General features: G+C 42.6%; 1 protein-coding gene across 1 annotated transcript in view; it reads left to right on the top strand.

The window, feature by feature from the left end:
* The first annotated feature begins 5,973 nt into the window (after nt 1-5,973).
* Nucleotides 5,974-12,353, top strand: part of olah (oleoyl-ACP hydrolase) — a 35,163-nt gene continuing 28,783 nt past the window's right edge. Inside the window, exons 1-2 of the mRNA XM_078538450.1 lie at nt 5,974-6,089; nt 11,626-11,757. Of these exons, the coding sequence (XP_078394576.1) occupies nt 11,628-11,757 (130 nt within the window). The 5' untranslated portion in view covers nt 5,974-6,089; nt 11,626-11,627. The remainder of the gene's footprint in view (nt 6,090-11,625; nt 11,758-12,353) is intronic.

Raw genomic sequence — 12,353 nt, forward strand, 5'->3', positions numbered from 1 at the left:
CTGTCCTTGTTCAGTATTGTGTTCCTCAGGTATGATTATATTACAAAAGTCTTATAATACCATGTTAACGTCCCTCTCATCTGTGAGCAAGACATGCCTGAATTCTATTTAGTATTTGCTATGAAGTGTACAAGCACAAATCTACCTATTTATAGCAGCAAATTAAGTATTCATACAAAATGCTAATAAAGGTAACCCTTTCCCCACAAGTTATTTGTAAGTAAAAGGAGATATTGCAGGCCATTCTTCTTGTAAGTATAAACCTTACACTGGATGAGTATATGAAAGCTGGAGTATGACAACCAAGCCATTCTATTACACAAACAGTTTGGTTGAAATGTTAACTAATTCTTTCTCTGCAGATGTTGCCTGCCCTGTTGAGTACTTCCCGCATTTTCTGTTTTTATTTCAGATTTCCAGCATCCGCAGTATTCTAATAGCTAGCCTAAGTGCAATGAGAAATTTGTGAAAATTTATTGGCCTATAAACCCCATTGTTTTACTATTAGAATTTTTCTTAAAAGAGTTTTGACTATATACAGGATTCCCAGATTCATGGCTTACTTGACAAAACCCCACTTAAATTTTTCAAAGCTAGAAAGTTCTGTTGAAAATGCACAGGAACAAAATACTATAGTTCACAGTATACAAGTCCGACGTATCAGACAACCCCATTTTTTTCAGCACCGAAGTGCATGGTTAGGCTCAGCATATAAGTCGCCCACCCCAACACCCCATTTTTTAGCTAATACATGCATTTTTTAAGGCTATACTCACATTAGGAGTTTCCATCAATTTTCCAGCTCAGAGTTAACATGTTTAACTTTATACTCGCCTTACAAGTTGGCGCATGGGATGAAGCAGGTGATAGAGGCCGTGTTGCCAGGAAGATGAGCAGGAGACAGGCCACAGAGAGTAGACCGCAAATGGCTACTGACAAACATAAATGGGTTCTCCTGCACCAACATCAGCAGTTCAGGTTTTATACTTGACGTAATAGTCAATCCCTGTTTTGGGAAGGATTTTTTGAAGATTCAAAGGTCAACTTATATGCCGCGATCTACGGTATTCTCGTTGACTTATGAGGAACAATCAGCCTGATTTTGCAATTCCTTCCCACACAATCACAATCGTAAAACTTATGACCTAATGGTTCAAGATGCTCTCATTCCCTTTTCTAGGTGAATCACATCTTATTGTTACCCAATGTTACATTCATTTTTACTAACTGTTATGACACAGTTGGTAAAAGCTGAGTTATTTAAAATCCCACAGGGAAACTTTAAACAATTGTCATAACCTATATTTTCAATTGGTATGTTTGAAGTGCAGCTCTGAATTCAGAAATGAAACCACCAAGCCTCCAGAGGTTTTTTAGATAAATTAAATTAAACATTTATTAATTTAACAAGGAATTAAACACATACATATATCTTCAAATTACTACAATAACTTTTAAACAAACCACCAAATTAAGCACTCCTAGGTAAATTTTCAGCAAGGCACAACAACCCATACACTTAACAGACACCAGGCGAAGCACATTTTATCTTACGAATTCAAGATGAGGTCCCTTGCAATTTGTTTCCTTTGCAGACAGTTGTAGAGCTTACAGGCTGCTTAGATATTACATGCCTCTGACCCACACACACAAAACTCTTCCCTATCTATACCTAGCCTTCCCTTTGAATGCAAATTCTCATTGTATCAACAGGCCATTTGAACTCCACCTCTTCTAATAATAAAACCCCTTTCATAGTACCAATTTTATTAGTAATATAAACATATTGCTTGGTGTCTCCTAGTTAGGTGCAAGATTTCACCCCCTGTCTTTGAATGATTTATTCAACAAAATGCAAATGTACCCTCTACTTTACTGTTTAAAATTTCAAAACTGTTATACATCAAAGCACCCAGACTAGCTGGCTTTAATCCAACTAACACACACTCACAGCCACAGACACAGACCCTACTACAAGTCCAATTTAAAGTAATTTCCAATAACATTAAATACATTAATATCTTCATGACACTAACATTTTACAAAACACTAAATTTGGTGAATAAAAACAGAAAGCCTGCTGAATAGGGAAACTACTGGTGGAAGTACAAAGACAATTTGTTATCATGTGACAAACTAGGCCACACAAAGGCGACTAGTGGATCACATGAACAGACTTAGCCATCCATTGTGCTGAGCACCAAAGACATGAGAGGGAAAAAAAATCTCAGTACAGCTCAGTTACAAGTGCAAGACACAACAAAAGCATCTCTCTCACGGGCCATTCTCATGAAGCATTCTCAGTTCAAGTAATAGGCTTTACAGTTTATACATTTGTAACATACTATTTGGGAAATGAAACAATGAATACTAAGGAATATAGTTAAATATATAGATGCAAATATTTCTGACCTGTGATCCAGGTCAGAAATTTCTCAAAGGGCAGTTTGAAAATGACAGACATTCCAATAGGAATTCTATATTTCCAAACAGAAGTAGATAAGAACTACTGACTTTAAATGGCCCAGGTTGCTGCATCTTTCACTTCCCCCCAAACCTCCATTTCTCCCTCATACAAAGTGCACGAAACACTCTTCCCGGATTATTTCCTCTTCCTTTCAGAAGTTAACAGTTATGATATAAAGCCAGTAGAAACAAACAAATAGAAGGGTCAGGAAAAGACCTACCGGTCCATCCAGCCTATCTCGCACAGATGTAATATCTTTGCCCACAATCCCCAGTCCACCTAAAGCCATGTAATCTTCTAGACTGGCTAAAAGCCAGGTAAAACCATAGACCAACTAGAAGGGAGAAAACAGTAAATTTCCAGTCTGATCCCTTTAGGTGATCAAAACTAATCCTGTAAATCACATCAACCCTGATTTATGGTATAGCACACCTACCTCTTTTATTAATTTATTTTTATTCATTCTTGAGATGTAGGCTTCGCTGGCTGGGCCAGCATTTATTGCCCATCAGTAGTTGCCCTTGAGAAGGTGGTGGTGAGCTGCCTTCTTGAACCACTGCAGTCCATCTGGTGTTGTAACACCCACAGTTCCAGGGAGTTCCAGGATTTTGAGCCAGCGACAGTGAAGGAACGGCAATATATTTCCAAGTCAGGATGGTGAGTGACTTGGAGGGGAACTTGTAGGTGGTGGTGTTTCCATCTATCTGCTGCCCTTGTCCTTCTAGATGGTAGCGGTTGTGGGTTTGGAAGGTGCTGTCAAAGGAGCCTTGGTGAATTCCTGCAGTGCTTCTTGTAGATGGTACACACTGCTGCTACTGTGCGTCAGTGGTAGATGGTTGGATTCTCTCTTGTTGTGGATGGTCATTGCCTGGTACTTGTGTGGTGCGAATGTTACTTGCCACTTGTCAGCCTAAGCCTGGATATTGTGCCGGTCTTGCTGCATTTGGACATGGACTGCTTCAGTATCTGAGGAGTCATGAATGGTGCTGAACATTGTGCAATACTATGATATGAACTGACCTAATCCAGAAACAGTTTTGGGTCTCTCTTCAGGAATGAATCTCCTAACATCTGATCTATGTCTGCTTGTATATAACTTGTGGCCATGACATATAGTCCTCCCTAGCCTATTCGGCTGAAATATTTGTCTATATAAACACAACCCAGTCCCTTATTACTTTATAAACCTCAATCAAATTGACTGAATACATGCTTCTTAAGTATAGAAATCTAGCTTGTTGAGCCTATCTGGGAAAGAGGAGTTTTAAACTGGGAATTTATCTTGGAGCCCTCCTCTGAACCCTTTCCATAGCCTAAAGATCCCTCACCTTGTGAGGAGACCAAGGTTGCATACCTCTATTTGCGCATTACAGGTCTGTCAATAGTTCATTCCCCAGCACTGAAACCCTTAACCACACTTTCCTTACTATGAGACTCAATTTTTCTAATGTCCTATTTATCAGATTCCTAAGCTCTACCCTCCTCATGCAACAACTAGTGCAAAGCTCTCATCCACGTTTTCTTACATAAAGCCTTTCTCTCTCATTACTCCCATGGATTCTCTGTGCAACCTAAGCATCCCCCCCACACCTCACACACAACCCTACAATCCCTACCCCGTCCTAATGCAGCAAATTCAAAATCCTTACCCTCATTTACAAATCCCTCCAAAATTTCATTCCATGTTACCTTTGCAACCTCCTCCATCCTTACGTTGCAGCCATGCCATTTGGTCCTTCAACTCTGGCCTCCCACATACTACTTTACAATCAGTTGTAAAACCTTCAACCATTTGGCTCTGCCTTCTGCCATTCACTCCCTAAAGTGGTCTAGCATGATGTTTTTTTTCTCCTCCTTTAAAAGTCTCTTCAAACCTATCTTTTCATCCATGCATTTGGTCATTAACCCAAACTCTCTCAATAACACTCAGCATTTGTTTCTCCTCTGTTAAGTGCCTTGTGCCTTTTTTATGTTAAAAGGGTGCTGTACAGATGCAAGCTGTTGTTGATGGATTGAATTGGCAGAGGGATCCCTAACAGGGGAAAGGTGGAAGAATCTTAATTCATGGCATAGGAGGAATTGGAGGAATAAGATCTATTAGAAAATCGGCAGCCAAACTCGAGATCAAAAGAGAAAAGCAATACCAAAATTTCTAAGATCGACTTATGTTTGCTGGTACCCAGAAAAAGGAATTCAGAAAGAGTTCAAGGCTAACATAGTAGAGATAGTCATTCAGTATTGGCATCATCTTGAACTGAACTTTACTCTTCGTCACTTGCCCAAGTTGTGTAAATATTTTGTGACTATTGTGCTGTATTCAATGGCCTTTTGGAGAAAGTGTTATAATATTCAGTCAGTGCATGCATTCAGTTTAGTTGCAGTAGGAAGCACAGCAGAGCAGAAGCATTTACATCACAAGAATTATTCTTTTCTATATTTGTATTTATGTAAGTCCATGAAGTTGTCACTTATTTCTGAGAAGTAACGGAAGTTTTACAAATTTATCAATGCTACTGGTAACACATATGCTGAATCTGTCTTGAAGATTGGGTTCATAAATGAAGAATAAACTCACATTTATACAGTACTTTCTCAGCCTCCGGGCATCCCAAAGTACTTGACAGTCAGTGATGTACGTTTAAGGTGTGGTCATTGCTGAACTGGAGGAAACACAGCAAAAAGCTTCAGCTGCGGCAATTAAACAAATGTCTGTTTTTTTAGATGACGGATGACGAATGAATATTGGCCAGGACACCGGGCAGAACTCTCCTGATCGTTTACCTTAGAGGGCAGACCTCAGTGTAATGTCTCAAAGAAACACGATAGCTCAGACAGTGCAGCACCCCCTCAGTGATGCACTGAAGTGTGAGCCCTGATTGTGCGCGCAAACCTCCAGAGTGGGGCTTGAACCCACAACTTTCTGGCTGCAGCCGACAATTCCAGGGGCCTGTCTGCATCCAGGAATTCCCTTTTCATTATAACACAAACGCCAGAACAAAATGGTGACAACAGAAAATATGCGCATGCACAAGATTTTAAATATGTCGATATATTTAATATACTTACACACGCGGAGCTCATGTATTTAACTACTCCCCGAGAAGCACAGAGCGGATCAGCAATAATAAAGAGTAGCGCCTCTTGTCTCAATGCTCTCCGATTAGTCACTTACTCTATGATTTCCTGGTCTAATTTCCGTTAAGAGAAGGCAAATGTTCGAAAACGAATGGGTCCGTTTCCTTTTGGTGACAACAGGATTGTTCCGACCAGGAGCAGTTGCTGTTTCTCCAATGCTTTCCCCCGTCTGAGGAGACGGTGAACTTTGCCCCACTGTCCGCACGTCAGTGGCAACGTCCCCCACCCCCATCCGCCCACGCTCCCCCATCCCCCCCACACTCCCCCATCCCCCCACACTCCCCCATCCCCCCACACTCCCCCATCCCCCCACACTCCCCTCGCCACTTCCGGTCCGCAGGCCTGGTGGCAGCGGGCCCACCCCGCCCCCCCAGTCTCGCCCCGCAGACGGTGGCCGGGTTTCAGCAGAGACAGCGAGCGTTGGGGGCTCAGATCGCCACGGCAGCAAATGCGAGGAAAACACTCGTAACTCATTTCAGGCGCCGAGGTAAATGCGCGAACCCGCAGCAACGGGGAGGTGTAGCGGTCACCACATTCACACTGCTTCAAAAATGTCGCCTGTTTTGGTGAATTTTAAACCCTCTTTAACCTGGGCTCTGGACTCGGGTGTTCACCCCCCCTTGTCTTGTTTGTAGTTATTCTACATTAAAGGCGCTATAATGAATATAAATCCGTTTAATGATAAACGCAGCTCCAAATGTTGCAACAGTTCATGTTTGGCCTTCTCATGGTAAAATAAATCTCAATTATAATTTGGTCAGTTCTGGGGGCCGGATAGTTTGCAGTTATGGGTGTCATTTTCTTTTATTTCCCTGTGCATTCTTAATTTGTTTTTAATCAAAAGAAATGTCTGTTTCTCGTTATGTATTTTTGTCTGGTTCGGGATTTCCGTTTGATTTGCGATGTCTTGACTCTTTGGGGAATATTTTCCTGGTCTTTGGAAATCCGGCTTGTGATCTGCCCGCCGCACATGCGCTCCTAGTCCAGAAGAGGAAGAGCCCGGGCGGCTGAGGCAGGTCAGCGATCGGCGCTTCTAATCCTTCACCTTGCACTTGGTTCAGCTCCGAAAGGCTGACAGTCCGATTACCTCCATCGCTTAACAACCCGTGGTTTTATGCAGGAGTCCTCTCCCCGTTCAACGGATCCTTTTACCCGCCTCCAACATTCTCCCTCCACCTGCACCCCTCCCTCTGGATTCTTACCTTCCCTTGATTTTTTCATTGAGAACATTCCTCTGCTCCTCTCACTCACCCTAACCTGTCTCTCTCTGAACTTGCTGCACTCAGTTCTCTCAAGTCCAACCCTAACATTGTCATCAAACCCGCTGACAAGGGTGGTGGTGCTGCTGTTGTTGTCTGGCGCACTGGCCTCTACCTCGCAGAGGCTGAGCGTCAACTCGCAGACACTTACTTCCTCCTACCTCCCCCTGGATCATGACCCCACCACTGAACATCAAGCCATTGTTTCCAGGACTGTTACTGACCTCATCTCCTTTGGAGATCTTCCTTCCACAGCTTCCAACCTCATAGTCTCCCAACCTTGGACGGCTCGCTTCTACCTCCTACCCAAAATCCACAAACAGGACTGTCCCGGCAGACCGATCGTGTCAGCCTGTTCCTGCCCCACGGAACTAATTTCTTGCTATCTTGACTCCATTCTCTCTCCCCTTGTCCAGTCCCTTCCCACCTACATCCGTGATTCCTCTGACACCCTACATCATATCAACAATTTCCAGTTCCCTGGCCCCAACCACCTCCTCTTCACCATGGATGTCCAATCCCTCTACACCTCCATCCTCCACCAGGATGGCTCTTCGCTTCTTTCTTGAACAGAGGCCCGAACTATCCCCATCCACCACTACTCTCCTCCGTCTGGCTGAACTTGTTCTCTCACTGAACAATTTCTCCTTAAACTCCTCTCACTTCCTCCAAATAAAAGGTGTGGCTATGGGTACCCGTATGGGCCCCAGTTATGCCTGTCTCTTTATGGGGTATGTGGAACATTCCTTGTTCCAGTCCTACTCCGGCCCCCTCCTACAACTCTTTCTCCGGTACATCGATGATTGCTTCGGTGCTGCTTCATGCTCTCGTCGGGACCTGGAAAAATTTATTAATTTTACTTCCAATTTCCAACCCTCCTCCATTTTCACATGGTCCATTTCTGACACTTCCCTTCCCTTCCTTGACCTCTCTGTCTCAATTTCTGGTGATAGACTGGCCACCAATATTCATTATAAGCCTACTGACTCCCACAGCTACCTCAACTACAGCTCCTCACATTCCGCTTCCTGTAAGGACTCCATCACATTCTCTCAGTTCCTTCGCCTCCGTCGCATCTGTTCTGATGATGCCACTTTCAAAAACAGTTCCTCTGACATGTCTTCCTTCTTCCTTAACCGAGGCTTTCCACCCACGGTGGTTGACAGGGCTCTCAACCGTGTCCGGCCCATCTCCCACACATCCGCCCTCACACCTTCCTCTCCCTCCCAAAACCATGATAGGGTCCCCCTTGTCCTCACTTATCACCCCACCAGCCTCCGCATTCAAAGGATCATCCTCCACCATTTCCGCCAACTCCAGCATGATGCCACCACCAAACACATCTTCCCTTCCCCACCCCGGCAGCATTCCGCAAGGATCATTCCCTCCGTGACACCCTGGTCCACTCCTCCATCGCCCCCTACACCTCAACCCCCTCCTACGGCACCTTCCCATGCAACCGCAGAAGGTGCAACACGTGCCCCTTTACTTCCCCTCTCCTCACCGTCCAAGGGCCCAAACACTCCTTTCAAGTGAAGCAGCATTTCATTTGCACTTCCCTCAATTTAGTCTACTGCATTCGCTGCTCCCAATGCGGTTTCCTCTACATTGGAGAGACCATATGCAGACTGGGTGACCGCTTTGCAGAACACCTTCGGTCTGTCCGCAAGCATGACCCAGACCTCCCTGTCGCTTGCCATTTCAACACACCACCCTGCTCTCATGCCCACATGTCCGACCTTGGCCTGCAGCATTGTTCCAGTGAAGCTCAACGCAAACTGGAGGAACAGCACCTCATATTCCAACTAGGCACTTTACAGCCTTCCGGACTGAATATTGAGTTCAACAATTTTAGATCATGAACTCTCTTCTCCATCCCCACCCCCTTTCCGATCCCCCTTTTTTCCAATAATTTATATAAATTTTTCTTTTCCCATCTATTTCCATTATTTTTAAATGTATTTCCATCCATTGTTTTATCTCTACCTTTTAGCCTATTTTGATCCCTTCCCCCAACCCACCCCCACTAGGGCTATCTGTACCTTGCTCGTACTGCTTTCTACCCTTAATGTCACCTATTAGCACATTCCTTAGATAATATCACCAACTTCAACACCTCTGTCCTTTTGTCTGTGACATCTTTTGGCAATCTCCACCTATCACTGGCCCTCTATCCAGCTCTACCCTCCCCCCACCCCTTTAAACCAGCTTATATTTCACCTCTTTTCTATCTTTACTTAGTTCTGTTGAAGAGTCATACGGACTCGAAACGTTAACTATGTTCCTCTCTGCAGATGCTGTCAGACCTGCTGAGTTTTTCCAGGTATTTTTATTTTTGTGTTGCCATGGTTTATATACCCGCTCTCCTGAGAGTTGTTTAGCTGTATGGGGACTGCTCATGTACAATGTTACCAATAGCACCTGCAAGTCCGTCTATTTCCTGAAGTACTAGTATTCACACAGTGCCTAATTGTATCGTGTAAATGTTTCCAATATGTTAAATGTGTTGTATTAAAGTTGCTGCTAAAAGTTGTACGTGTAAATGTGAGAAGCGGTGTGATCAAAAAAGCAAAAAAAACTGGCAGGATATGGTGGAATGAAAGCAGGGAATGCTGGAGATCAGGCAGCACCTGCAGAGAGAAAACACAGTTAACTTTTCAAGTTGATGAATTTCATCAGGACTAGAAGTATCTAGAGGATTAATGAGGGTGGTCTGGTTGATATTGTGTATGTGGATTCTAAAAGGTAAAGTGCCACAACTTGTGATATTTTGTTAGCAAAATTGAAGCCCATGGGATTAAAAATGAGAACCAAAATTTTGGTTAAGTTTACAAAAAAATGTGGTGAATGGATCTTTTTCAGACTGAAGGGAAAATATACAGTATTGTTTCTTAGGGGTTGGTATTTGGAATTGCAGCTTTTTTTCATATTCTGTATATTAATGACCTGGACTTGAGTATACAGTCCTCCCTCGGTGTTGTAAAATTCTTCGATTCTGTGAATGGTCCTTAAACAAGTGCAGAGCCAGGGAAGAAGTTTCCAAGGAAGGAAGAAAGAGGAAGGTCTGTGTTCAGCTGGAGTGTAGGAAAGATTAAATGGCAAATGTGATGATGCCACAGGGGAAAATGTGAAAAAATACAATTGTGCAGCCACAATAGGATACTGTATACAGTAAATGCTTAGTAGGTCACATAAGCCTCTGTAGCGAGAACAAAAGTTAAGGTGTCAGGCATAGACCCTTTCATCAGAACATTGTTTCGGGTGTGCTGAAATTGTTAACTTTTCTGCTGTCTTCAAAGATATTTCCAACATTTGTATTTTTGTTATATGTTAGTATGGATATTACAGCCATAATATTGTTAGGCATGTTCATTGTAAGAATGATCCCAAATGCAAATGGTTTGGTCAATGAGGAAATATGTGATGAATTAGCAAACTTGGACATTATGCAAAATATAACAGGCTGGTAGGACTGCAGGATGTAAAATTATATTCGTGAGTTTGCCAATGATTAGGAAAAATTTATGACAAATTTATGGAATAATCTGGCAGGTAACATAATAGAGGCATGAATATTAGCAGTTTTCAAAATGCAGTTGGGTATAGTTGCATAGGCGAGTTGGTGGAATGGGCGGACAAGTGGCAGATGAAGTTCAATGCGGAGAAATGTGCAGTGATTCATTTTGTTAGAAAAAGCATGAAGAGACAATATAAAATAAAGGGCACAACTCTAAAGGGAGTGCAGGAGCAGGGGGACCTGGCTGTATATGTGCATAAATCATTGAAGGTGGCAAGACAGATTGAGAGCATGATTAACAAAGCACACAGTCTCCTAGGCTTTATTAATAGGTGTATAAGAGTACAAGAGCAAGGAGGTTATGTTGAACTTGTATGAAACACTAGTTCAGCCTCAGTTGGAGTATTGCGTACAGTTTTGCGCACCGCATTTCAGGAAGGATGTGAATGCATTGGAAAGAGTCCAGAAATGATTCACAAGAATGGTTCCAGGGATGAGGAACTTAAGTTATGAACATAGATTGGAGAAGTTGGGACTGTTTTCCTTGGAGAAGAGAAGGCTGAGAGGAGATGTGATAGAGGCATTCAAAATCATTAGGTATCTATACAGAGTAGACAGTGAGAAACTGTTCCCACTTGTGAAAGGATCGAGAATGAGAGGGCACAGGTTTAAAGTAATTGGCAAAAGAAGCAAAAGCAATATGAGGAAAAACTTTTACACATGGTGAGTCATTAAGGTCTGGAATGCAGCGTCTGAGAATGTGGCAGAGGCAGATTCAATTGAGACATTTAGAAGGGAATTGGACATGAAAAATGAAAAAGAAGAATGTGCAGGGTTACAGGGATAAGGTGTGTGCACAATGGGCTGAATGGCATCCTGTGTAAACAGGGAGTCGTAGATTGATATCCTGATTAGCTTTTTATTCAAAAATTATTCAACAAAATTAATTTAAATTCCCCTAGCTACTGTGGTGGGTTTTGAACTCACCTGTCCGGAGCATTATTCCAGGCATCTGGATTACAAATCCAGTAGTAGTGCCGCTATGGTACCATTCCCCGCTGTTAATTATATATGGAGGTTTTACCCAATGTTTCTTGACTATCCAACCCTGAATTCATAATGCATAATATGATTTGAGCTCAGATGCCCAAAATACTGCAGCACAAAATATCTAAATTTGAAATGTAATGATCGCATTTTATGGGATAATCAGATCTTTATTTTGAAAATTGTGTATTATGTTGCAGAAATGGATAAAGTAGTGAACTGCCTATATAGAAGACCTGAAGCTCTTTACAGACTTATCTGCTTTCCCTGGGCTGGAGGTGGATCCATTCATTATGCCCAGTGGGGAAATCACTTCAACAATTCAATAGAAGGTAACACCTATCAATGTTGCGATATATCTTTTCTGTTAAATATAGAGTGTTTGTGTGTGTGTGTGTGTGTGTGTGTCAGCTATCCCTTGATTCGGGGATGACATTTACTCAGGATCAGGGGTTTCTGCCGTGGATCTTCATGTAACTGAACAGGCCAGTTCTCAATCCGCAGATCTTTGGGCACATGGGGTAGGATATCTGACAAGGTAGTGGGATACAGAGTGCAGGATTTGTTTCCTTTTCTTTCCATCTCTGCCACTGCTCTGCTTCAACATTAAGGCTTTGGAAGTCAGAGCATGATGCTGCTTGATGGACAAGCTGTTGCCATTCTTTATTATTGGTAGTAAGAGCCGAGCAGGCATTAAAGTCAATGCTGCCATGTTTCAAGGGAGCTTCAGAATGCCTTTGAAACATTTTTTTCTCAACTTGCTAATGGATTCTACATGGTACTATAGCATTTTTTGTAGTTTTACAAATATTATTAATACCACCAAATCTATATAGGTTTATATGTTTTACCCCATCTCTCTCTCTCCTTTCCCTTATTAAATGCTCAGTGATGCCCAGTCAGTTACAGTTCATGAATAGAAAAACCT

The sequence above is a fragment of the Cetorhinus maximus genome, chromosome 3 (assembly GCF_964194155.1).
Source record: "Cetorhinus maximus chromosome 3, sCetMax3.hap1.1, whole genome shotgun sequence".
NCBI lineage: Eukaryota > Metazoa > Chordata > Chondrichthyes > Lamniformes > Cetorhinidae > Cetorhinus > Cetorhinus maximus.